We start from the raw sequence: 27,042 nt of genomic DNA, 5'->3' as shown, positions 1-27,042 counted from the left end.
TTGTTGACAGAAGCAGCATCTTAACTAGGGGGAGAAAAGGTTGGCCAGAAGTCTAAATTACTCACATGTGCTGGCCAGACAGTAGGTTGAGAGTCATCAGGTTTGACAGACTTTTCCACTTTGGCATATTTTTCCACCTTAAAAGAAAAAGCAGATATCAGAATATAATGCATTTGAAACAAGTGTAGAGAAGAGCCTTAATGATTTCATACTTCTGTTACTTTGCTCTAATGCTTTCATTGAGGAATTCTCATAATCTTTAAATAGATTTAGCAGAGCTTTATTTAGCCGTGAAAAATCTATTGCCTAAGAGTGTGGCTCACATTGTGGAATAAGTGTGGGATCCCATCACACTGAGAGTGAAGCAATTGCATTCTAGCAGCTGTTCCCAAAGGCACTGTGCCCAAACCCAGCACAACGTCCCAAAGACGGCCATCATTGCTCACTGCTTTATCATTTATCTTCCTGCTTGATACACAAAATGTTGAATAAGTGAAATTTTTACTGACCCAAATGTGGTTAGAAACAATTGAACTTACATCAACTTCAGAAGGTGCAGTCAAGTAGCAAGGGTTCTGTTTCCACATATCTACACACTGAGAGGTGGAGGAAAAGTACAAAACAATGTGAGCATCTGTATTCTAATGATTAACAATAAATAAATGAATAATGATGTTCGCCGTTCTAACTTGCAATATACTTACATTTCCAGCCTTAGAAATTTTGAGGTCATACTGCTGGGCTCCTTTCCTTTCCTTTCTTTTCTGTAAGTAGTCAAGTAGTCTGAGCTGAGGTGGAGTTGGATAATGTGCCACATCCTGCTGCCGATTCAGAGATGACCTGGAATATCTCTTGAAACACCTATGGCATATTGAGAAATGTGCTTGTAAAACAACAGACTGAAACATGCTACCACATGTGTGCTAATACACACATGAAAAAGCCAGTCACATTGTAACAAAAAGATGTGCTATGTAATATGCTTTTTAAATGGTCATCTTTTATGTTGTTGCATAACACATAATTGTGATCCATCTACTTTTAAACATGTTATTGTTCTTATGAGCAATATTTGTGGCAAATATTCTTGGAATAAAAATTTTGACAACAGTTAAAATATTACAAAAAATGTATTAAAAACTGAATATTGTTCAGATTTATTTCATCTTGCCAAATCTTTGTGCAAAGCCTACAAAAAGTTAAAATTACATTAAAAAATATGACAGCGCTGCCACTCTCTCCAGCCCAGACAGGATCCTTAGCTATGTTAGTATTATACCATACACTTGTAGATATAAAAGTTACTAATTACAATCATACTGAAGCTAGCATATGAATTTATTTAGCTAATCTCTGCATACCTGAGCACCTAATATCCATTTTGACACCTACTTTGTTACATATTACATATTACTGAGCATACATATATGTATTTCTTAGTAAAATAACAGTGAACCATTTTAGGCTACTGTAAAATAGTTGTGAACACAACCATCCACAAAAAAGAAGCTATTCTAACAGATTGAATAGTAGTTTGGCACCACACTGCTCTTAAAACCATTCAGACGCTAATCCTCCAAACAATTATACACATGCTTAAATTTAAGCACATGAACAATTCCACTGGTTGTTTAAAATTAAACTTGTGCATAAATGTTTACAGGATCGAGACCTTCTGCATGACACTGATGCTCTAAGTTTGTTGAACCATTTAAGAAATAGAAAATCACATTAATTTTGCTGGATTTTATCCTGTTATATAGTTGAATATTTTTTCTAATTTATAAATTAAAGTCTGGTCATGAAAATAAGATCCCATGTTCATAAAATAAAACCTGTGAAACATTATCCTGGTGAACCACAGCCTTTAATTAATTTTTGGCAAAGTGCAAGGAAGGTTTAAGATAAAACATTTTTAACACCATATACTCATATTTAACATTGTTCACAGCTGCTGTCTGCCTCACCTCACATTTTGATTATAAGCCATGGAGAAAATATGGACATGATCATAAGAGAGCAATACAATTTGGTATTCATTCAGTATGGAATTGTAAGAAAATAATCCATGTGCATATATTATATATATATATACATACACACACACACACACACACACATTAAATATACATTTAATATATTAACAGCTGCAATTTAGTATAATCCATGGCTTACTAGGCCTTAGAGTATTTCCTATTTGGAAGAGATTGCAAAAGCATTACACAGAACAAGTACTTAATAAGATTCAGATTACAAATAATAACGGACACTGTTATAAGACAAACTTTTGACTTACCTTAAAAATATTTTTTCCAAGAGTCCTTCTTAAAACATTAATGTATTAAAAGTAAAATAAAAATTTCCGAAGAGTTTCAAAGCTTATTCAATTTAAATGAATTTTATCATGGTTATGAACAAACAACATGTTAGTGCATGATTTTTCTTATTTTTTCTATAATCTGTACAATTCTAAACAGGTTAATATATGTCCTGACATATCACAGACTAATGATTACCGTTTCATTGGGCGAGTGTTCATCTTCTGCTTGTTATAGAGGAGTCTGTTTGCTGTGCAGGTTACTGCTATCGAAGGATCAAGACACAAAGGCTCTGCTGTAGCTAAGATAAGTTGGCTCTCAAGTAGAAGTTTGTCTTCCTATAATATATGCAAATTATAATTATGTGAAAAAAACTGGAAGTTTTGTATATCTATATAGGCTTTTATTTCATGCTAATCATCATGGTATCTGACTGTGTGTATACATAAGCACGCACAATTTGATAACTTTGTTTTGGATTGTTAACCCAGGAAAATATAATATTTATTGTTTAGGAATCATGGAATCATTATGCTCTATTGTAGATTGAGGAACTTCTAGATTTTTTTATAGCAAAAAAAGAAAGACACACACACATACACACAAAATACAAGAAATAAGCAAATCAGTAGTCTGTCAATGATGTATCCTGATGAGGTGGCAGAGTTTTATTTTATCACAACTAATATATATGAGACAACAGATACTGGTTGTGGCAAAGAACTTGAATATGTCTGTGCTTCTCAGCAGATGTACTTTGCCACTAGTAATTTCTGATGTATTAAACCAACTAGAATTGCATAATCCTAGTCAGTTTCACTCTGCCAGCAGTACCAGTGGGAAAGTGCTTCTACACAGGAGAGTAGTATAGTGTTATGGAGCCCTTCTTCAGATGCCAACCTGGGCCTACATGATGAAGATGATGGAGGGTGAGGAGGGTAGACTAGTTAGACTATCCTATATAATCAAAGATTAAAGTGCTGAGCATCTTCAACACCTATTGCCTTCTGTGGGAGTTGAGGGTGCTCATCATCTCGCAAGATCAGGCTGCTAGTGAGCTAATTTGGCACATCTCTGGATCATTAAACAGACTCTCAATCACCCTAAAACAATCCAAGGTCTGTACAATGTCAGTTTAATATATTTTTCAAAACTGCTTTGTTCCATCCTTTATATCATTGTAAGATTTAAATTGACAAGGAAACTCACCTGTGTCCATTTGTGGTTGTCACTTGTTATAGAATGCACATCACAAATTAAAGTCTGGAAAAACAGGCAAATTTTTGGTTACTTTTCAAATAAATACGATAATATAACTGTAATATATTTGTATATAAAGTATATAAAATATTTAAAAGTGATGGCTAATTTCTATTATGACATTTATCTTAAAGAGTGAGAAAAAGAAGATCCCACTCAGGGTAGTTTAAACCATTTAATTTGATGTACCTCTTACCTGCATTGTTGGACGCAGAAGAACATGTTTGCTTTGGTATGTTGGAGATTTCATATTACCAGACTGCCTGTAGTCACGTATTTCTGCTATGACACACCCACAATGAAAAATATTAACCTGTTTGAAACAAACAAAAATATTTCTGTAAATATATATATTATGGAATTGTCGCAGGACCCACCATTGGAATTGATTCTTTTGGCCACTCATGCAATGCTCTTATAGCTAGCTGTGAACTCCTGCTGTGTTTTCACTCTGTAAATATATATACCCCATCCAGACATAAAACCAAATTCATCCCTAGCACAGGATGGTGTCATTTCTGCTGAGGTCAGTGGGTGTTCTACAGTTGCTTCTGCTTGCATAATATGGTCCTTGTTGCTGTGCTTATTATTACAATAGCTAAACCAATAAAGAGTTCTAAACCACTAGGCATAGTCAAGTGTAGTGATCTTTAGTACACACCCAAACAGTTCCAACACCCAAGCTCCAAAAAAGCATATTAACGTTAAGACAGAAAACTTGACTACCTACCATTTATGAAATTCCAATCTCAAACATTTCACTAAAGCGCACTTTTCTGGTGCATAACAGCCATAGCGGTTTGTCATGTTAGACTAAACCATGGTAAAAACACAAAATGTGCATGAATTTATTTGTTTTGGATGCTAACAAGATGTTTTATTTTGGACACTAAAAGCATTATGACCCTGATGCTTCAAACTGCTCACTGCAGATGTACAGAACCCCCCGGGGGTGCCCTTCACATGATCAGAGACTGATTAAAAGAATAACCCTTAATTGTAAAGATTTTCTTACCTGAGATTTTTCTAAAAGATCAACCAAAATAGGTGGCAGCTCCTCTGCATCCAAATATTCAAGGAGTTCACCTTCCTCATAAGGCATTCGAATGGTCTCAGAATCTGAATTCAAAAAAAGAATGCAATGCCTTATCTATTTCTTCCCACTACAGCTTCAAAAGTAAAATGCTAATTATAAGCATATTAAAAAAAAGAAGTGGGGCTGTTGAAAACTATCCCAAATCCCAATTTTCTTTGCAGAATATCCATTATCATGCTTTTGACTGTATTTCCAAGCCATTTAATATTGGCTTTATCCTTCTCTCATTGCAGTAAATGGCAAAACTCTTATTTATCTCAGTAAGAGCAGAATTTGGCCCCAAAATGAGTTCTCTGTAAACCTAAACTACAGGGAGACAGGAAATGTCTCTTTCAGTATCAGCACGTAGAACTAATTCAGCAATAAATGATAGAAACGATTAAAAAACAAGCAAACTAGTGCAAACTAAAGTATTCATCCCTGATCCTGCAAACACTTATGCACATGCTTAACTTCAAGCACATAAGTAATCCCATTGGCTTCAATGAGACTACTCACGTACTGAAAGTTAACTATGTACATAAGTGTTTGCAGGATCGAGGGCTACATGTTTCAACAATAACACAGTCCCTATATAGACAAACTAAATTTCCTGTTTGTTGTAGGAAGTGCAGAAAGCTGCTTTCCAAATCTGTCTCACCTGATATTTGCCTTGAACTGTGTGACACAAACAACACAAAGTATTAAAGAAATTGCTAATTTATTTTTTAAGAAATCACCTAGAAATTGTCTATTATTTTATTGTATTTTACTGTAGAAATTTGTATTTAAATATCTTGTTTTCCCAAAGGGTGCACTACAATATGATTAATATTCTGAAGTTCCTGTTCCTGGCTAAAAGGTACAAAACAGCTTTAATTAGGCCTACATTTTCAGAAGTGACTAGTGATTTTGGGTACCTCAGTTTCTGAGTGTCCAACTTGATACAACTTAAAAGGGCTTGATTATCATGAAATACTGAGAGCCAGCCCTTTGAAAATCAGGACATTTTAGGTGTTTCAAATTGGGCACGTAAAATCACTAGTTACTTTTGAAAACGTTCCTCCTTAATTATAAGCACAGTGGGTACTACCACCTACGATTAAGGTTACCTGACATTTCCCATTTTCAGGCCCTTTTTTTAGCTCTTATAATTTTACCAAATTTAACTATATGGGCTGAAATTTCCTATGTTTTGTGTCTGCCTAAGGCTGATTTTTCCTAGAAAGTTTTTTTTAAAAATGGCTCAGTGAGATGAGGGAAAAATGAGATTAGAGAAAAAACTGTTGTTTTGCCCAAGTTAAAAAAAATTCTTACAACTGTTTCACTAAGAATCCCTAGTGCCTCTGTGCTTTGAAGCAGGGACTTGAAATTTGGAAGGGGCATTTGTTTTTGCTGTTCCCCTGGAAAAGTTCCCAAATTGGGCCAAGTTATAAAACTTCGGAAAAAAATTTAGTTCACACATACTCAGTAAAGCCTTAGTAGAATTTGGCAACTAAATGCTCTGAAGAGTCTATCTTGACTGGGCACATTCCAGCCCAGGGCTACATGGGCTGAGAAGATCTTCCCCTGCCATTGCTGCACCCAGCTGCTGTGGGCCGTCATAGCATCCAGCACAGAACAGACAGCTGGACACCTGTCTTTCCAGTGCCCTCAATGCTCAACCAGCTGGCATTCAGGCAGCATGTAGGAAGCAACTTAACTTGAGTGCAGAGGGGATGAATTGGAACTGAGTGTGGAGGAGTAGTGAAGGGAATAGATTGGGACAAGCAGCCCAGAGGAGGAAGGAAGATTAGGATGAGGAGCACAGAGAGGGAAGTGCCTGAGACTGGATGAGGAGCTGGGGGCAGCAGAGAGTGGGACTGCCTGGGCAAGGGACCTTGAATAGGGAGACCAGGGCCTGGCTAGGCAAAGAGACTTGGAAAGACTGGGACAAGAAGACTGGTAGGGGATGAAGGACTGGGATAGGCTGGATTTAAGTAGTAGAGGCCACACACCCTTGAAAAGGGATGAATTTGTCTCTGGATAAATAAATGTTATATACAGAAATAAGGACTATGCAGAGGGCTAAAGCTTGCTAATTTAGAATTTATTCCTATGCTCATATGAGCATCATCCATGATCAGGTGCTTGGACATTTTTAGTTCAAGAACAGAATTGTATAGAAGATTGCTTTAGAACAGAAACAAGCACCAAATGCAAGCAGCCAGCATGGCTCATACTGATTAATTAGCACTAATAAAGCACTTTGAAGATGAAAATAGTTAAGCAGCAGGAATATTACCTGATCCATTTTTCCCCCTGAGCATCAGCGAATAACCCTCATTCCCTGGATAGAGGTTCACTACCAGACATGACAACGTCTCCTGCATAACCAGCTTCTCAAGTAAGTTCACATTTCGCCTCAGCTTCTGCTTTAAAAGTAAAGTGTGCTCATGAAAATAATCAATAAAATCAAGTAATTAATAATATGACATTGACTAACCAAAATAAATAAATAAACCAAAAGGTGAAATTATTAGACAACACTGAACATAGTCTACCTCAGTGTCAAAGTATAGATTTAAAGAAGCCCAGTATTTAATTAAACACACAATAGGGTACATTCATGAATGAAAGTAATGCAAACTGCATACCTTAAAATAAAAAGAAGATTTGAGAAAAATCACTCATTTGGGTCTTTTTAATCCTTTTCACTCCTAGGTCCACAGTTAATATGGTTATAATCTAAGAATACCCCTAGGTTATAACCTCATAAAACCTACTCTGTACATTTATTTTATAAATTGTAAATTTAACCAACTGGCACTTTTTGATCAAAGAACAAACAGGCCTTCAGAAATTCTTAACAGCAAAAGTTTCCTTCCAGATTTACAGTATGACTGTAGAATCTGGAAGCTTTTCTAGTTGCATTGCCTTGCCTAAATTTGCTGAAATCTGGTTCAAGTGCCATAATAACTTTTCACTATTATTTGTAAGGAGGTTCCTGTTCACTAACAACAGTTTTAGATATGAATGGCTTATTTCTCCCTCTTCCCCACCCTGTGCCCACTACACTTTCAGCTATTCAAAGTCCTTGGCAACAAAAGAGTATTAATTTTGTAAGCCTGAGATTTCTCTTTTTCTCCTTCTATCTTCATTTTATGGTTGAAGGCTAAGGCTGGGCAGAGGTGCTGCTTAAATGAAATGCATCATGAGTCACATCAAGGGAGTAAACAAAAGTTTCACCACCATTGTCTTCTCCTACAAGGACCCAACACATCAGATGTGGGAGGATTGGGGGGGAAAAACATCAATGTGCTACCATTTTTTCTAGGGGAAATATTTCTGAGGCGAAAGGGAAAACAGACTGAGGAAGGAGTGTTGCTGCTAAGCCAAGAGGCTATTTTAACAGGGCTGCAGGAAGAATGGGGGGAAAACTGTGGATCTCACTCTGCCTAGCCCTGGGCTGACTGCCAGGAGCCTTTTCATGCCTCTCAAACTCATAAATGGTGGCAACAACTGCATGTTCCCCTATGTAATGCACTGGAGAGAGCCATGCAGGCAACAGCAGAGGAACAGATGAAACAGCATAGTGCTTCAGCTGCATGGAAAAGAGACAGGGAAGAAAGCAGCTCCTGCCAGCAGCAGGGCAAGGGGTTAGGCTGCTCAAGAGATTAGACTCTTCCCCTGTGGCACTAGAGACATAACCTGCCAGCAATGCAAACCTTACCATCTACCAGACTCGCATCACACCCCAGCCCCAAGTAGGAACAGCAGATTGCACATATATTGCTTCCACAGAAGCTCAGTGCTTACAGAATTGGGGATGAGGCTGCTATGCTTTCAGCTGAGTTGAGATTCTAAGAATGATGTAGGAGCACAAGGACTGTCCTACGGAAGCAACGAAATGGCACACTTCGTTTGTGTGCTTGAGAGGGAGATGTAACAGTCTCAACCCAACCCATTCACCTAGCTCAAGCAATGTTTTCCTTATGTGTAGTGCTTTGTTAAAAAAACTTTCCACAATCACAAGAACACCCATACTGGGTCACGTCCATGGTCCATCTAACCCAGTATCCTGTCTCTGACAGCAGATCAGCTTAGGATTGCTTCCCTTTGGGAGGAATTCTTATCAAATGTTGATCTTGTTTTCAAGAAAAGGTGTTTTCAGTATTAGATAATTATGTTCCTTTCATTCTTTACTATAGCTCAAGATTTCCAGTCACATGACAAGGCATTTTAACTTGAGAGCATTCACATTCTGCAGGACTAAACTCAGGAACAAAGTCTTTGCTGTCATTTAACAGAGATCAACAGGAAATGAATTTCAGATAATTGGATTTTATAATACTCAATACCACATAGTCTTTTATATATTGTCACAATGATCTAAAGCACCCAAAGTATAAACAAGATCTCCATCTCTGTGTTAAGGGAACATAATTCATTTTCTAATTCTGTTCTGGTGTGTAAATACCATGCAGCAGAGACTCAGTTCATCTAGTGAAAAGCACTATTTTATGCTAAGTGAGTAACTTCATCAACTGACCACTTCTGACAGAATTACTAAATGCAGGCAGAATTAGATACATAATTCACTTCAGAAGTGTATCTAAGAGTCCCACTAATAATGGAAAAAAGGGATCTATATTTTTAAGGGAGGGAGTTGTCCCCTAAGAAATGATGAGTACAATTATAATGGTAATTCCATTGTAAATCTAATTCAATTCAGCTAACCACATCAATTGTATGTGAATGACAAATTAATTTTATTTTTTCCAAATATATTCTTGCCAGTAAGTAGTTGTTCAGTTACATTTTCTTATCGTTTTCGGCCCTCTGAGGCTAAAATAAGAAGGTATTTTTGACATCAGGTTCAGATTATCCATTCTGGACTGAACTAAATAGTTCACTTTTGAAGCCTAAAGTGAGTTTGCAATACGAATTGGCGCTTGTAAGTACAAGATTTCAGAATCAGTTCCAGTAAAAACATCAATTTCTCCATTGAGTTGGCTGCTAGGAGTGCTGGCTCAAGCTGGTCCCAGTGGGCCCGCTGGCTGCTGCTGCTGCCAGATTGGGGGTAACAGGCCCTTTTCTGTTTTCCCCTGCCTACCTCCACTTGGCACTCAGCAAGAGCAGAGAGTGACAGCTTCATTGTGTTTGGTCCAAGGATGAGGGGTCACTGACAGCAGCAAGCAAGAGGTAGAGAGTTGCTTCTTTTCCCTCCCGTCTTTTGCCGGGGCCCAATAACTACTACATACTATAAAGGATAGCTACCCTTTTTCTGTCTCAAACCAAATCTAGGAGAAGTGGTGTTTATTTTTCCTATCCCTGTATTTTTGTACGTCTGTACTTCTCCTATCCCTGCCTAACAGTAAAGCCTTCACTCAAGTATTTTATTAGCATACCGGAACATCATTTGGAGACAAATAAGATTAATTCCAAGACTATCTGTTACTGTCCTTCTCCTGGACCCATACATAAATAATTTAAATGTACACTGTCAAAGTTTATTTTTATGACTGGTCAGCTCTCTTAACATGGCTAAAGTCAATGTTTCTGAAAAGCTGCTCTCACTGCTTATCAGGTGTCAGGTTATTTGGTAGTACGCACATATGGAAAAATGCTACTGCCATCCCTCTGAGGTCATGCTTCATTTTTTTCCTGGGCTGATAGTCACAGCTTTACAAAGACCAATTGGTACAATTACCATAACTAGAGGCTATTTCTGAAACACAAGGCTACCGCTTCACACCAAACACAGGCAAACTCCATCATGGACATTTTAGGTTCAGTAACGGGCCTAAAAAATCCTCTCTTTCAGTTTATCATGTTTAGAAAAATCTTTATATAAAGCCCAGCAAATTTATACCTGATTCTACTGGCAACAGAAATTAATAGCGTAAGATCTGCCCTGAATAGATGTGTAGTTATGTCATCCTCTGGACATACCACAATTTTAGTCCTGTCACTTTCTCAGCCTTGAAGACTAACCTTTTTTAGTGTCAAAAACCTACTGCAAAGCTATACTAAATGGCCTAGTCTGTTCCAGAGCTAATCAGGATGATAAACGAGAGAGGGCTGGATTATTTTCAGCAATCTGTTTTGTAGTTATACAAGTCAAAGAGACTGCTCATCACTTTTTAGTTTCATAGTGCAAAGGGCCTCCTAACCCTATGTTATCTTCTATACAGAAATGCAATCTCACTGATACATCTGCAAACATTTTTTGTATGGCTTATTATATACAAGATTTTAAAAACTTTATTAATACATGTTATTCAAGCAGTCATAATACTCAGCACTTATACAGCATTCTGAAACATCAATTATGCCTCATACAATGCCTGTGCATTTTTATATCTCTTCTACAGAAAGATAAAGATAAGGCAGAGCTGGCACTTGATTTCCCTACAGTCACACAAGTTAGTAACAGAAAGATGAGAATCCAACAGTTCCTAATAATTTTTTTGTGAAATTGCAGAAGACATTATGCAAAATATGAATTCATATTAACACAACTAATGAAATGCTCCAATTAAAATATGTAAATATTAACATATTTAAAGAGGTAAGGAGGACAGAACATAGAAAGAAAACCATAAGAGCATTTTTGTTTAAAAACTGATTCCTCGCAGGAGCTGTGCTTTGATCTATATCCCATAATAACTGAGAGCAGTATAATTAAGACAGAAAGCAATTTATAGGCCAGGACCTTTTCCATAAGTTTTTATAATCCTGGAATTCTTTTATGCACTCTGTATTCAAAAGTACTTCATTCAGGACACGCAGTTAATAATTTGTTTCCATTTTAATTATTTGACACATTTGTTTTATTTCTTCAGGTGGTGACAGAGATTTTCTTCTGTTCACAGAATGGAGATCTGAAGTCTTCATATAGCATCTTCCTTCCCAAAAATAAGTCACTTGTGTTGCTCTATATGAAGTCTACAGTTGGGGGGGAGAGTGGGGTGGAGGGTAGGGAATGGCTCAAAGTAGCTAAACCGAGAAGTTTGGAATTCTCCCTTGACTACATTTTAACTGGTTTTCCACTCTTGAAGAGACTACACGTCCAGAGACATTGTAAAAATATAGCATATATGCTCCAGTTCAGCCACAAATTATTGGGCTGAATACAGGAATTAATGAGGAATAGTCTGTGGCCTGTGTTATGCAGGAGGATTAGACTATACATTTCCCTTCTAGTCTTGAAAACTACTGATCAAAATGGCAGAAGAGTTTTATCTAGAGTTTTTATTTTCCTAAAGTAATCAAGATCTGATCCACAGACTATGAAGCATCCAGAGGCTATTTAGCATGGTAAATATGTATCTATTAATTACACTTACCGCTTCACTATAATATGCAGATTAGCCTTTTAAACTTCTGCTATCTCCATGATAAAAGTCTGTTTTCAAAGTTTAATTTATTCTTCTTTATAAGGAATTGCCTGTGCAGTAGGGATCTAACACTCCTAAAAAAAATTAACATTTTTGTTTGGACATTAAGAGTGATCTCATTCCCTTCTCCACAATTTCCTGCCAAGAGTGACAAGAATAGGCTTAGTCCCATTCTTCCTGAGGGAGACCACCTCTGAACCAGTCACACTCTTTAGTGCCATGTACTATGCTTCTAGAATGTATAAAGATTGCTTCAAATTCCTGCATTCATTTGCCTTGGATTCTTTTCTGCTTGCCTTTTTTTTTTTTTTTTTAATATAAAGTCATTAGAAATATCAGGTCATGGTTTCTCTTCTGGAGGGACTTCAAATGATTTTTTCAGTTACCCCTGTGGCCCTTCTAACCCAATGATTCTATGACTTTGGAATGATAGTTAGAGGTCACAGAAGCTAACAGAACCAAGAGGTTGAAGCTTCAGATGCTGGTGACCCAGCCCCATAGATAATAGGGGAGGAGAAAAAAGGACCAAATTAAGCCTTACTGAAAGAGAGTACAACTCACACAGACTGCAATTACAGTTGTGCTTGCTTCCTCCAGAGCTTAATTTGGTGTGTAGAATGTCAGATGCTAAGTAAAAGGAGACAGGCTTTAATATTCTTAATTTAAAACAACAGACTTCTTAACTGTTGAGGCTGCCTACATGTATAATAAAGGAGCAATGTTTGACAAAATGTTTTAGTTTTATAGCTAATCTTAAAGCTAAATTTTCTAAGAATAAACTCAAAATAAAAGCTATGTGCTAAACAACATTTGCCTGATTACTAGAGTTAAATTAGGGGGAATATATTTTCACACATACATTCTTGTAACCAACTGTATTCTCACCCAACTTCTTCCTCATGCTAACAGTAGTTCATAATTCTATAGCCAGATAAACAGGCCTGGAGAGTGAACTTCTACCTAATCACAGAAAGCTGTCTAGCCCTGTATGATGTTCATTGCAGCTACAGATCTGCCTATACCAAGCAAGCACATCATTTCCAAGGCCAGAAAGGACCATTGTGATCATGGAGTCTGACCTTCTGTATTACACAGGTCATAGAACATCCCCTGTATAATTCCTAGAGCATAGCTTTTAGAAAACATCAATCTTGATTTAGACATTGTCAGTGATGGCGAATCCACCACAACCCTTGATAAATTGTTCCAACGTTAAGTTATCTTCACAGTCAAATTCACACTTTATTTCCAGTGTGAATTTGTCTAGCTGCAACTTCCAGCCACTGGATCATGTTATACCTTTCTCTGATTGACTGACGTCAGGCTGAGAGGCTTAAATTACCCTTGTCATGCCATTTAACCTTTGTAAATATTGGCACAAGATTAACTTTTTCCAGTCTTCTAGAATTTCCATAATACTCCAACACTTATTGAAAAATCGACATTATCAGTCCAGCTCCTCAGGCAGCTCTTAGGGTACGTCTTCACTACCTGCCAGATCGGCGGGTAGCAATCGATCTATTGGGGATCGACTTATCGTGTCTAGTGAAGACACGATAAAATCGATCCCTGATCACTCTGCCGTCGACTCCGGAACTCCACCGCAACAAGAGGCGGAAGCGGAGTCGACGGCGGAGTGGCAGTGGTCGCTCGCCGCCGTCCTCACAGCTAGGTAGGTCGACCTAAAATACGCAACTTCAGCTATGCTATTCACATAGCTGAAGTTGCATATCTTAGGTCGACCCCCCATAGTGTAGACCTATCCTTGCACACACTTATCTGGACCTGCTGATTTAAAAAAGTCTAAGTTTAATGCTTTCAAGGATAAGCATTGCAGATAATTGTGGCTCAGTGTTATTTGTTCCTGCAGCAGTTTAGTTTGTCTCTATTTACCAGCCTGTTTTTTAGTAGAATGGGGAAGTGCATCCAGCGAAAGAGGTCCTTCCAACCTCTGCTACTGTTATGACACCTGCCTCAGAGCTCCTGCATTAGCTCCTAAAAGCAGCTTTATAGCCCAGAAGCTGTTTTTTTGTTTACCCCATTTGTACCTAGTATTGCATAATTTCTAACATGAAGTTCAAAGACTTATTCAAATGATTTTCAGTAACTAACCCTGTGCCTCACCTAAGGCATGAAATGCTTTCACAGTTGCACACGGGCAAGTGGCCAGGAGGCTCCCCTCCATAGATAGGCTCTCAGCCTGCATTACAAACATTGTCATCTCAGGGCTGTGGTGATCCTGGGATTTTTACTTGATGTAGGCCTGATCTTCCCACCACATAGGCCCAGTTTTGAAGATGAACTAAATATTCTGTCTTATGATGCTTCTAGGGTTCAGACAGAGGAGTGCTGTAGGCCAAAGTCTAGAGGGAGCAAATGGCTCTGGGAATTGCATGAACTCAGCCCGTTCTCTCCCTGCCACATCAGGGAGGGAGCAGCTCACCAGAAGACAATACTAGTCCTTGAGAGGAGGCAGAGAAAAGATGACAGTAATGGCGGGAGTACCACAAAAGATTAAGTAAAAAATAAACATTTGCTTGGGGATAGGGTGGTATTGCAACTAATGTCATAGTTCTAGGGGCCCCTCATTTCTGATTGGAGTAGGGTTGCCAATTGTCTAATCAGACATATCCAAACACCGTGTCCCTGGCCCCTGTTCCACCCCGTCCCCCCTTACTCTGTTGCACACGCTCCCCCATCCTCACTCACTTTCACTGGGTTGGGGTGCAGGCTCTGGGCTGGGACCGAGGGGTTTGGAGTGTGGGAGGAGGCTCCGGGCTGAACCTGGGGCTTGGAGGGTGTGTGTGTGTGTGTGTGTGTGTGTGTGTGTCAGTGAGAGAGAGAGAGCGCGCGCGCGCTCTGGGAGGGGACTCAGGGCTGGGGCAGGAGTGTAGGAGGGGGTGCAGGCTCCGACCAGGAGGTGCTTACCTCGAGTGGCTCCTGGTTGGTGGCCCAGGGAGCTAAGGATGCTCCCTGCCTGCCTTGGCTCCGTGCAAGCTCCCAGAAGCGACCACCATGCCCAGCCAATGGGAGCTGCGGAGTCAGCGCTGGAGGCAGGGGCAGTGCACAGAGACCGCTCCTGCTCCCCCCTCCAAGGGCCACAGGGACGTGCTGGCCACTTCTGGGAGTCGCGCAGGGCCAGGGCTTGCAGGGAACCTGACTTAGTCCCCTGTGCCACCAGAATTTTAGCACTTAAAATCTCCCAGTTTGGCTTCAGTACCCTCCGGGAGATAGGGCTTGATTCCAGAAGACTCCCAGTGAAACTGGGAGGGCCGGCAACCCTAGATTGGAGTCACTTCTGCAGGATTATTGTACAGACATATAACAGGAGGCCACGATGAATCAAAAAGTGTGTAAATTGAGGGAGACAAAATAAAGGAAAACAAAATAGGGGCTGAGTGACATTACCAATACAACACCGTCATACATTCTTAGGGATACCACATAGCATTATGGGATGCTTTTACCCCGGACTATGAAATTAACTCCAATCATTATCCCTTCCTCGAGCCTGGAAGAGGGAGTAAAAACACTATAAATGAAGTTTGCAGCTACTAAACCAGGACAGTTGCAAACACTGCTGAGGACCAAGAAACACACAGGACCAAGAGAGGTTGGAAAATTGGGCAGAAAATGTAGAAAGATACAAGCCAGTACATCTGGAGAAAATATCAAATTTTCATCAAAAAAGAGATAAGTCAATCCTGATAGGAAAACCTAGATGTGATAATGGACAGCATGTTAGACCTGAACTGGCAATGTAATACGGCAGGGGAAATACTAATGCAAACTGGTTTCCCAACATCTCTTGCCCTTTCCCCTTCAAACATTTGGCCCCTGCCGCACCACCTGCCCTTTGAGCCAAATGTGAGGAGTGGCATGAGCACCTTCCAACTACTGGAACACACTAGATCATGCAACACCTTGGCCACTCATAGTAGTCCAATGATTTCATAGAAGTTCAATGAATGAAGGCTGGCAGGTTGTGCATGGAACTGTGGAAGCCCCTGATGCCAGCATCACGACTGTAGTGAGATAAAGATGTTGTCCAGCCAGTCAGTCAGTTATGTTGCAACTGGGTTTCAAATATAGCCTGTGGGGATGCTGTAGTCTCCAATCAGGCTTTCCTAGTAAACAGACATTAGTAATTCTGCAGGAAAGTGGCCTATTTATATGACTTCCCTGAAGCCCTCGCCTTCTCTCCCCAAAGTAATAGAAAATTAATTTTTTGCATAATTTATGCTTGCAAACTTATTTCCTGGATAGTACATCCAAGATCTCTTGATAAGCACACAGGCTTAGCAGAAACATCCAGCTAAGTCTATCAGAAACATAATAATAAACACTGATTTATTTTTTTGTAATTAGCAACATTAACACACCACTGAGCATTACTCTTGGTGCTTCTAGTTACTTTCCAAGTCTTTAGCACATCTGCTTCCAAACACTCTTGAACTGTTCTCTTCTGCAGACTAAATAACCCCAGTTCCCTCAGCCTCTCCTCATAAGTCATTTTCATTGCCCTCCGCTAGACTCTCTCCAATTTGTCCACATCCCTTCTGTAGTGGGGAGACCAAAACTGGATGCAATACTCCAGGTGTGGCCTCACCAGTGTCAAACAGAGGGGAATAATCACTTCCCTTGATCTGCTGGTAATGTTCCTACTAATATAGTCCAATATGCCTTTGGCCTTCTTGGCAACAAGGGCACACTGCTGATTCATATCCAGCTTCTCGTCCACTGTAATCCCCAGGTCCTTTTCTGCAGAACTGCTGCTTAGCCAGTCGGTCCCCAGCCTGTAGCAGTGCATGGGATTCTTTCTTCCTAAGTGCTGGACTCTGCACTTGTCCCTGTTGAACCTCACCACATTTCTTTTGTCCCAATCCTCTGATTTGTCTAGGTCACTCTGGAACCTATCCCTACTCTCCAGCGTACCTACCTCTCCCCCCAGTTTAGTGTCATCTGCAAACTTGCTGAGGGTGCAATTAATCCCATCATCCAGATTATGTAAAGATGTTGAACAAAACTGGCCCCAGGACCGACCCCTGGGGCACTCAGCTTGATACCGGCTGCCAACTAGACATCGAGCCGTTGATCACTATCTGTTGAGCCCGACAATCTAGCCAGCTTTCTATCCACCTTATAGTCCATTCATCTAATCCATACTCTTAACTTGCTGGCAAGAATACTGTGGGAAACCGTATCAAAAGCTTTGCTAAAGTCAAGATACATCACATCCACTGCTTTCCCCATATTCACAGAGCCAGTTATCTCATCATAGAAGGCAATCAGGTTGGTCAGGCATGACTTGCCCTTGGCGAATCCATGTTGACTGTTCCTGATCACCTTCCTCTCCTCCAAGTGCTTCAAAATGGATTCCTTAAGTACCTGCTCCATGATTTTGCCGGGGACTGAAGTGAGGCTGACCGGTCTGTAGTTCCCCAGGTTCTCTTTCTTCCCTTTTTAAAATATGAGCACTATGTTTGCCTTTTTCCAATCGTCCAGGACTTCCCCAATCGCCACGAATTTTCAAAGATAATCGCCAATGGCTCTGCAATCACATCAGCCATCTCCCTCAGCATCCTTGGAGGCATTAGATCTGGACCCAAGGACTTGTGCACGTCCAGCTTTTCTAAATAGTCAACCAGTTCTTTCACTACTGAGGCTGCTCACCTCCTCCCCATACTGTGTTGCCCAGTGCAGCAGTCTGGGAGTTGACCTTGTTTGTGAAGACCGATGCAAAAAAAGCATTGAGTACTTCAGCTTTTTCCACATCATCTGTCATTATGTTGCCTCCCTCATTCAGTAAGGATCCCTCACTTTCCCTGACCACCTGTAGAAACCCTTCTTGTTTCCCTTCACATCCCTTGCTAGCTGCAACTCCAATTGTGCCTTGGCCTTCCTGATTACACCCCTGCATGCTCTAGCAATATTTTTATACTCCTCCCTAGTCACCTGTCCAAATTTCCACTTCTTGTAAGCTTCCTTTTTGAGTTTAAGCTTACCGAAGATTTCACTGTTAAGCCAAGCTGATCGCCTGCCATATTTGCTATTCTTTCTGCACTTCGGGATGGTTTGTTTCTGCGCCCTCAATAAGGCTTCTTTAAATACAGCCAGCTTTCCTGGACTCCTTGCCCCCTCATATTAGCTTCCCAGGGGATCCTGCCCATCAGTTCCCTAAGGGAGTCAAAGTCTGCTTTTCTGAAGTCCTGGGTCCGTATTTTGCTACTCTCCTTTCTTCCTTTTGTCAGGATCCTGAACTCAACTATATCATGGTCACTGCTGCCTAGGTTGCCACCCACTTCTACTTCCCCTACCAGTTCTTCCCTGTTTGTAAGCAGCAGGTCAAGAGAAGCACAGCCCCTAGACGGTTCCTCCAGCACTTGTACCAGGAAGTTGTCCCCAACACTCTCCAAAATCTTCCTGGATTGTCTGTGCATTGCTGTATCGCTCTCCCAGCAGATGTCAGCGTGATTGAAGTCCCCCATTAGAACCAGGGCCTGTGATCTGGAAACTTCAGTTAGTTGTCTGAAGCAAGCCTCGTCTATCTAATCCTTCTGATCCGGAGGTCTATAGCACACTCCGACCAGGACATCACCCTTGTTGCTCTCGCCTCTAAACTTAACCCAAAGACTCTCAACAGGCTTTTCTCCAGTTTCAAACTGGAGCTCTGAGCAATCATACTGTTCTCTTACACACAGTGCAACTCCTCCACCTTTACTCCTGCACCTGTCCTTCCTGAACAGTTTATACCCATCCATGACAGTGCTCCTGTCATGTGAACTGCCCCACCAAGTTTGTGTTATTCCAATCATGTCATAGTTCCTTCATTGTGCCAGGACCTCCAATTCTTCCTGTTTGTTTCCCAGGCTTCTTGCGTTCGTGTACACGCACCTAAGATAACTAGCTGATTGCCCTACTTTCTCAGTAGGGATCAGGAGGCTTCCCGTCTTGTACCCTCCTCCTCATGTTTCCTCCTGGTATCCCACTCCCCCACTTACCTCTGGGCTTAGGCCACCATGCCCCAGCGAACCTAGTTTAAAGCCCTCCTCACTAGGTTAGCAAGCCTGCCTGCAAAGATGCTCTTCCCTCTCTTCGTTAGGTGGATCCCATATCTTCCTAGCACTCTTTCTTCCCAGAACAGCATCCTTGGGTCGAAGAATCCGAAGCCCTCTCTCCGACACCACCTGCGTAACCACGCATTCACCTCCACAATTAGACGGTCCCTACCTGGGCCTTATCCTTCAACAGGGAGGATGGACGAGAACACCACTTGTGCCTCAAACTCCTTTATCCTTCTTCTCAGAGCCACGTAGTCTGTAGTGATCCGCTCAAGGTCATTCTTGGCAGTATCATTGGTGTCCATGTGGAGAAGTAGGAAGGTGTAGCAATCCGAGGTCTTGATCAGTCTCGGCAAACACTCCGTCACATCCTGGATTCTAGCTCCAGGAAAGCAGCACACTTCTTGAGTCTCCCGGTCCGGTCGGCAGATGGATGATTCCGTCCCCCTTAGGAGGGAGTCCCCGACTACCACCACCCGTCTCCTCCTCTTGGGAGTGGTGGTCATGGAACCCCCCATCCCTAAGACAATGCATCCCATGCCTTCCAGCCGATGGGGTCTCCTTCTGATACCTTCCCTCAGAGGGCTCTTCTAAATCCTTCTCCGCAGTAGTACCAGTGCAGAGAGCCTGAAAACTGTTTCGCACCTCCATCTGCATTGGGGGTACATAGGTTCTCCTCTTTCTTCCTCTGGAGGTCACATGCTGCCAGTATTCTTCCCCACTCCTCACTGCACTCTCTGAACCTTCAGCACGTTTTGCTTCCAGAACCAAACCCTGACTTCTATCCAGAAAATCTTCATTTTCTCTGATGCAACTCAGGGTTGATACTTCTCTAGTCCTTTAACCTTCTCTTCCAATATGCAAACCAGCTTGCACTTCATACAGACAAAGTCGCTTCTGTCCTCTGGGAGAAACACAAACATGGCACATTCTGAACAGGCCACAGCAACTGATCGCTCACTATCCATGTCTTCCTTCCGAGAGGCTCTTCAGATGTTGTATGTACTGCTCACAGGAGCCTGAAGGCAAAAAACACTCTGTGCGAACTCCCAGGCAAACTTCCTCTGTTTGCCTGTCCTCTGTTCACTACGCACTCGTTTCGCAACTGGCTGCCTTTTTATAAGGCTGCTGGCTCGAAGCAGGTGGCCCGGCTCAAAGCCTTCCCTCCAATCAACCACTCAAGGCCCACCTGGAACAAAACACTCCCAATTCACACTTTTCAATCAAACACCAACACAATCAAACAGTCACACTATTCAAACAAACAAGCACAAGAATTGTCTAATAAGAAAGTATGGTTGAGTTTTTGAACTCATATGTATAACAACTATGGCTGTTGATTAATCGCTGTTAACTCATGCAATTAACTCAGAAAAATTAATCGTAATTAAAAATATTAATCGTGATTAATCGCAGTTTTAATAGCACTGCTAAACAATAGAATACCAATTGAAATTTATTAAATATTTTCAGATGTTTTTCTATATTTTCAAATATATGGATTTCAATTACAAAGCGTACAGTGCTCACTTTATTACTTTTACAGTGCAAATATTTAGAAAAATATAAACAAAATAAATAGTATTTTTCAATTCACGTCATACAAGTACTGTAGTGCCATCTCTTTATCGTGAAAGTGCAACTTACAAATGTCGATTTTTTTTGTTACATAACTGCACTCAAAAACAAAACAATGTAAACCCTTAGAGCCTATTAATCCACTCAGTCCTACTTCTTGTTCAGCCAATTGCTAAGACAAACAAGTTTGTTTACAGTTACGGGAGACAATGTCACCTGAAAGTGAGAACAAGTATTCACATGCCACTTTTGTAGCCGGCATTGCAAGGTATTTATGTGCCAGATATGCTAAACATTCGTATGCCCCTTCATGCTTCAACTACCTTTCCAGAGGACATGCTTCTACGCTGATGAGGCTCATGAAAAAAATCATGTGTTAATGAAATTTGTGAATGAACTCCTTGGGGGAGAATTGTACATCTCCTGCTTGGTTACCTGCATTCTGCCATATATTTCATGTTACAGTAGTCTTGGATGATGACCCAGCACATGTTGTTCATTTCATGAACACTTTCGCTGCAGATCTGACAAAACGCAAAGAAGATACTAATGTGAGATTTCTAAAGATAGCTACGGCACTCAACCCAAGGTTTAAGAATCTAAAGTGTCTTCCAAAATCCGAGAGGGACAAGTGTGGAGCATGCTTTCAGAAGTCTTAAAAGAGCAACACTCCGATGCAGAAACTACAGAACCCGAACCACCAAAAAATAAAGTAAATAAATAAAATCAACCTTCTGCTGGTGGCATCTGACTCAGATAATGAAAATGAACATATGTTGGTCCACACTGCTTTGGATCATTATTGAGCAGAACCCGTCATAAGCATGGATGCATGTCCCCTGGAATGGTGGTTGAAGATGAAGGGACATATGAATCTTTAGCGCATCTGGCATGTAAATATCTTGCAACGCCAGCTACAACTGTGCCATGCAAACATCTGTTTTCACTTTCAGGTGACACTGTAAACAAGAAGCGGGCAGCACAGCACTTGGTGGTGATGGGGGACTTCAACTACCCAGACTCAGAGCCAGTGGGCATGGAGGGACTGGGACTAGGAACTGGTGATGGAAGAACATAGAAATCACACAAGAAGCTGGGAGAGGGGACAGTGGGATTGGCTGGGCAAGGAAAATAGAACTGAACACCAATGTGGAGGAATGGGGACAGGAGAAAGGGAGACAGATCTGGCAAGAATCTGGGGCACGGGGGAGAACAGGGACCAGTAGGGCAAAGAAACTGGGATAAGGAGCTGGGGGTAGAGAAAACAGACAGATTAGATAAAAAGCTGGAAGGGGGAAACAGGACTGGCTTGGCAAGGAAACAGACTGGGATGAGAAGCCTAAGGAGTAGAGAGTAGGACAAGGAGTCAGGGGTCCGGAAGTGAGGGCTTGAACGGGCTTGAGGCGATGGAGAAAGAGGGATCAAGCTTGAGGGAAAATGGGCAAAAGCTACATGCACCTCCAGAGCTGGGAATGAAACACAATGTGCCCAAATCTCACCATTTCTCTTCTGTCAGCAAATATCTGTGAAAAATCACTGGCAAAGTACCCAACCCCCTGTACTGCTAGTCCACATAGCAGTAGTAAATAGTCATCCTCCATCAGATACTCTGCTCACTCAAGTGGCAGAGGTCTGTGTGATGGATTCCAACCCTTCTGATGAACCCTATGGGTGTCAATCTGATGCCACATGATAGCTCCTATGTTTTTTTTCAGTTTGCTTTATTAAAATTTAGGAAGCCATGCAAAAAAGTATTAAGGTCGCAAAGTCAAGGACTCAAAAATTAGGAAACAGCAGAATTAAGGTTACCTGTGCAATTTCAATTTGGCCTGCTTGTGCATATGCATTATGATATAGTCTTTAATTACATGATCACATTGTATTTTTCCTCACAAGACTCCTGCCTCATTCAGGGCATAGGATGGATGGTGCTCATTAATAAACTACTTGAACAACCATGAAAAATCAAAACGTTAATGTGTGGCTCAAGGCATTTTTACTTCATGGTACTCAAACCCTGCCCCGAAGACAGAATTATTAGTTTCTTCATAGACTTTTCTATGGTACTCACCACTATAGTATCCAATCATTCATAACTTCACAAACATTCATTTTATTTGCACAACACTCCTGTGAGTTGAAGGATATAATCCCCATAAAACAGATCAGGAGCTGAGGGACCGAGATTAAAGTTTCCAATGATTTTGGGAGCCCAATTTGAGATATCTAGGACCTGATTTTTCAGAGTATTTGGCATTATATAGCACTTATATGATCAAAGCGCAGCTCCCATTGGCTCAGAATATTGTTTTCTTCCCCAGCTCCTCAGTTTTGCCAACCACACTAACTTAGTTTTATTTCTGGAAATTAAAGAGATACATTACCAATATATAGGCTTGGCAGATATTCCAACAATATTTATTTTAAAATATTTTTTCTCTTTTTATCTATTTAAATTTTCACATTTGTGGGAAGTTATGGCAGGCTCAGAGAATTATTTAATGACAATAGATGTTGAGATTCAAATAGTTAAAGCTTTATAGCCATTAAACCTCAAATTGTCAACATCACATGTCAAAATATACATAGTAAATAACCTTATACCAAAACCTAATAAAAGTTCAAGAAGCACTTTTCTTACTTTGCCTATCTGTGAATTGATTATCATTAATTTCCCAACTATACATACAATATGATGGGGGCTAATTTAGCTACAACAAGTCAGGAAAAAGATCTTGGAGTCATCGTGGATAGTTCTCTGAAGATGTCCACGCAGTGTGCAGAAGCGGTCAAAAAAGCAAACAGGATGTTAGGAATCATTAAAAAGGGGATAAGACTGAGAATATATTATTGCCCTTATATAAATCAATGGTACGCCCACATCTCGAATACTGCGTACAGATGTGGTCTCCTCATCTCAAAAAAGATATACTGGCACTAGAAAAAGTTCAGAAAAGGGCAACTAAAATGATTAGGGGTTTGGAACGGATCCTATATGAGGAGAGATTAAAGAGGCTAGGACTCTTCAGCTTGGAAAAGAGGAGACTAAGGGGGGATATGATAGAGGTATATAAAATCATGAGTGATGTGGAGAAAGTGGATAAGGAAAAGTTATTTACTTATTCCCATAATACAAGAACTAGGGGTCACCAAATGAAATTAATAGGCAGCAGGTTTAAAACAAATACAAGGAAGTTCTTCTTCACGCAGCACACAGTCAACTTGTGGAACTCCTTACCTGAGGAGTTGTGAAGGCTAGGACTATAACAGCGTTTAAGAGAACTGGATAAATTCATGGTAGTTAAGTCCATTAATGGCTATTAGCCAGGATGGGTAAGGAATGGTGTCCCTTCCCTCTGTTTGTCAGAGGATGTAGATGGATGGCAGGACAGAGATCACTTGATCATTGCCTGTTAGGTCCACTCCCTCTGGGGCACCTGGCATTGGCCACTGTCAGTAGACAGTATCAGAGGGGTAGCCGTGTTAGTCTGAATCTGTAAAAAGCAACAGAGGGTCCTGTGGCATCTTTAAGACTAACAGAAGTATTGGGAGCATAAGCTTTCATGGGTAAGAACCTCACTTCTTCAGATGCAAATAATGGAAATCTCCAGAGGCAGGTATAACCTCGTTATCTCCATACTGATTTATACCTGCCTCTGGAGATTTCCATTACTTGCATCTGAAGAAGTGAGGTTCTTACCCACGAAAGCTTATGCTCCCAATACTTCTGTTAGTTTTAAAGGTGCCACAGGATCCTCTGTTGCTTTTGTCAGTAGACAGGATACTGGGCTAGATGGACCTTTGGTCTGACCCAGTACGGCCGTTCTTATGTTCTTATCAGTGGAAATATTTTTCCATCAGTTTGTGCGTGTATGGCGAAACAGACATTTACCAAGAAAAATCTAACCCTTCTAAGCCTACCAATATAGTATTTGGCACATCCATATTGGATGGCAACACCTTACACATACTGAAGTTGATAAGTGTAGAGGTAGAAATGGTTTCCAACATTATCTTCCCATTAAGTGAAAATATCTTCCAAAGGTCCTGACCAACATCTTGTACTGTGGAGATCCATTACTGAAAATAAGGTCAGGATGTCTACTCCAATAGCCAGCATTTTAATTTAGTGAATTAGGGCACTAAACAGAGCTTCATGGTCTAAGGTATCTTCTAAATCAAAAATAATCCCCTTCGTATTCTTATGGACCAGCAGTTTACAACCGTATTCCTGGTTTCACTTTAATCCTTCACTCCATTTCACCACTTGTGATTCATCTTAATTGCTGAGTAAACACAGGTTTGCTGAGTGCCTTCCTCTTTTGCCGCACTTGGATTATACAGTTGATTTCTACTTGAACCCTCCATGATGGTTCAGTCTACTGATCAACCTTCTCAACAGCTCCTTCCTACCTAGCTTCCAGATATTACAACCTGATTCTCTCCCCCCACCCAAACATTCATCTCCATGCCTCCGGACCACCCCATCCTTCCCATCAAGGTTGAGTCTCACACCTTCTTCTACATATTCAGCCCTACTCTCTTGCAAGTGGGCAAGAGCACCAGTGCCTTCCTAGCTCTCTAGGAAATTAGTACACTTACAGAAAAAAAACCACCCACATACAAACCTACTGCTGCCTGCCTTATTGCCATAATCCTCCTGATTTCCTCTAGACCCCTTAACTAGCTGCTGCAACTAACCTAATCCTCCTCCTCCTCTCCATGCTGCTAAAACCTAATTCACCCAGCCCACTCCCCGGATGAAATTAAAGTTGTGAATAAAGTGCAGGTGAGGAGATTAAAATGGCATCTGTATTCACTAGAATTTGTGATGCCAAATAATCTCGATTACAATCAGCACTCAAAACCACAAAACCAAAGCCACTATCAGGCAAACCAAAACAACAGCAATTCAGTGACTGGCATATATACACCATTCCTACAGTTTCTCCCTCTCCCCTTTCCCCCAGCCCCCAACAATAGGTTTGTTTTTATTTTGTTTTGTTTTTTTAAAGGAGAGTGGTGTTGAAGTAGGTTCCCAATGCTATTTTTAGCAGACATGCCAAGGGAAGTACGTTTTAGTGTACTGACATTTCATCCATGGCTTTTAAGCCTTAAATTGGTCAGATGAGGCTCTTTTCTTAGGTTTGAAAAAGACTTCAATATTTGACAACAATGCAGCAGTTATCCCAGGAACAAGATGGCAATTTAAAATCGAAGACAGTCAAGTCTACTTCTTCACTAGTAGCCAAGGTAAGCAGAAACGACACTGCAGGTCCTTTGAAGGTAGTGATATTAATAGGACTGGACTCCAGGTACAAACACTGGCCCCAAACATGCTCTCACTAATTTTGATGGTATAGGTTCTAGCACTAACTCTCAGATCTCTCAGTAAGCCCCAGACACCGAGGCTCTTATTGTATTGATACTGTTATTGTTTTGATACTATTATTACAGTGAACTTGTTAGACACTTTTATGGCTCTCTGGTACTCCGTTGGATAGCAAAGTAGCTCAGGGGCACACCACAGCACCAGGATAGTAGCAATCTATTTTCTCTGGCTGAAATTCTATTTTGGCTTCTTTTAAATTACACTGGAATAACTGATTAGTTATTAGACCAGTCCTATTATTCTTTCTACTTCATACTGAACTGAAAAGACACTTATCTTATAAACCTAGTCTGTACAAATAATGTGTGATTTCTAGGCTATTCATTGGCTCAGATGTAAGTGCTGCAGTCAAAAGATTTCTGCAAATCTCTTGTCTCCTCATTGCTGCTGTCTCCTCATTGTTAAAGAGCCTACTAAACTTGCTTATTTACCTATTTAGAGATTGCACTGAATGGCTGCTTAAATAAATTCCACTTACCTTTATCTCAGGCTCTTTTTCACATTCTTCTATATACAAGTCATATAGCTTTTGAAATACAGATTTTCTGAAATTAAGGAAAATGTTAACATAAAAATTGTGTTAAATCAATACAATAAAAAGTTAAATATTGGAATATTTGCTACCTTCCACTGGATAAATATTTTCGTTTGGGAGGTCTCTGACGGGCACTTTCAATGACATACTGGAAGAGAAAGGTGCATGAAACTCAACAGTTCTAGCAATGTACAAATTACTTTAAGAGTCTTAGTATCATTAAAGCAAATTTAGGTTACAGTAGTTATTCTGTGTTACACAGCCAACAACATGTCAAACTGTAGTTTTTTAAACGGAGTAAATACTCTCACTTCTAGAGTGGTCTATAGGAGTGGTAGTTACAAAGGAGTGCTTAATTCCAACCACCAGCTAACAAAGGAGTTATTTCATAGCTAAAATTAAAACGAAGTGGTATGTTTCATGATTATCACTATCGCAGTT

The 27,042-nt window shown here is 40.5% G+C and overlaps 1 protein-coding gene across 41 annotated transcripts in view; it reads right to left on the bottom strand.

Annotated features, from left to right (window-relative positions):
* Positions 1-27,042, bottom strand: part of SUPT20H (SPT20 homolog, SAGA complex component) — a 60,949-nt gene that overhangs the window by 26,837 nt on the left and 7,070 nt on the right. For 17 of the 41 annotated variants that reach the window (XR_010597807.1, XR_006172747.2, XR_010597808.1 and 14 more), the window contains 10 exons: positions 26,691-26,749; positions 26,545-26,611; positions 6,938-7,067; positions 4,594-4,697; positions 3,775-3,891; positions 3,528-3,581; positions 2,517-2,656; positions 705-861; positions 540-596; positions 66-137 (listed from right to left, as the gene is read on the bottom strand). Coding sequence is in view for 38 of the 41 variants with exons in the window: in XM_005286576.4 (XP_005286633.2) it covers positions 66-137; positions 540-596; positions 705-861; positions 2,517-2,656; positions 3,528-3,581; positions 3,775-3,891; positions 4,594-4,697; positions 6,938-7,067; positions 26,545-26,611; positions 26,691-26,749 (957 nt within the window). In the remaining 3 variants the exon portion in view is untranslated. The remainder of the gene's footprint in view (positions 1-65; positions 138-539; positions 597-704; positions 862-2,516; positions 2,657-3,527; positions 3,582-3,774; positions 3,892-4,593; positions 4,698-6,937; positions 7,068-26,544; positions 26,612-26,690; positions 26,750-27,042) is intronic. The other 24 variants (XM_024104886.3, XM_024104919.3, XM_008167907.4 and 21 more) reach the window with 6 other exon arrangements.

The sequence above is a fragment of the Chrysemys picta genome, chromosome 1, assembly GCF_011386835.1.
Source record: "Chrysemys picta bellii isolate R12L10 chromosome 1, ASM1138683v2, whole genome shotgun sequence".
Classification (NCBI taxonomy): Eukaryota; Metazoa; Chordata; order Testudines; family Emydidae; genus Chrysemys; species Chrysemys picta.
The sequence above is the reverse complement of the archived record's forward strand: the minus strand, read 5'-3'. Positions and strand labels throughout refer to the sequence as shown.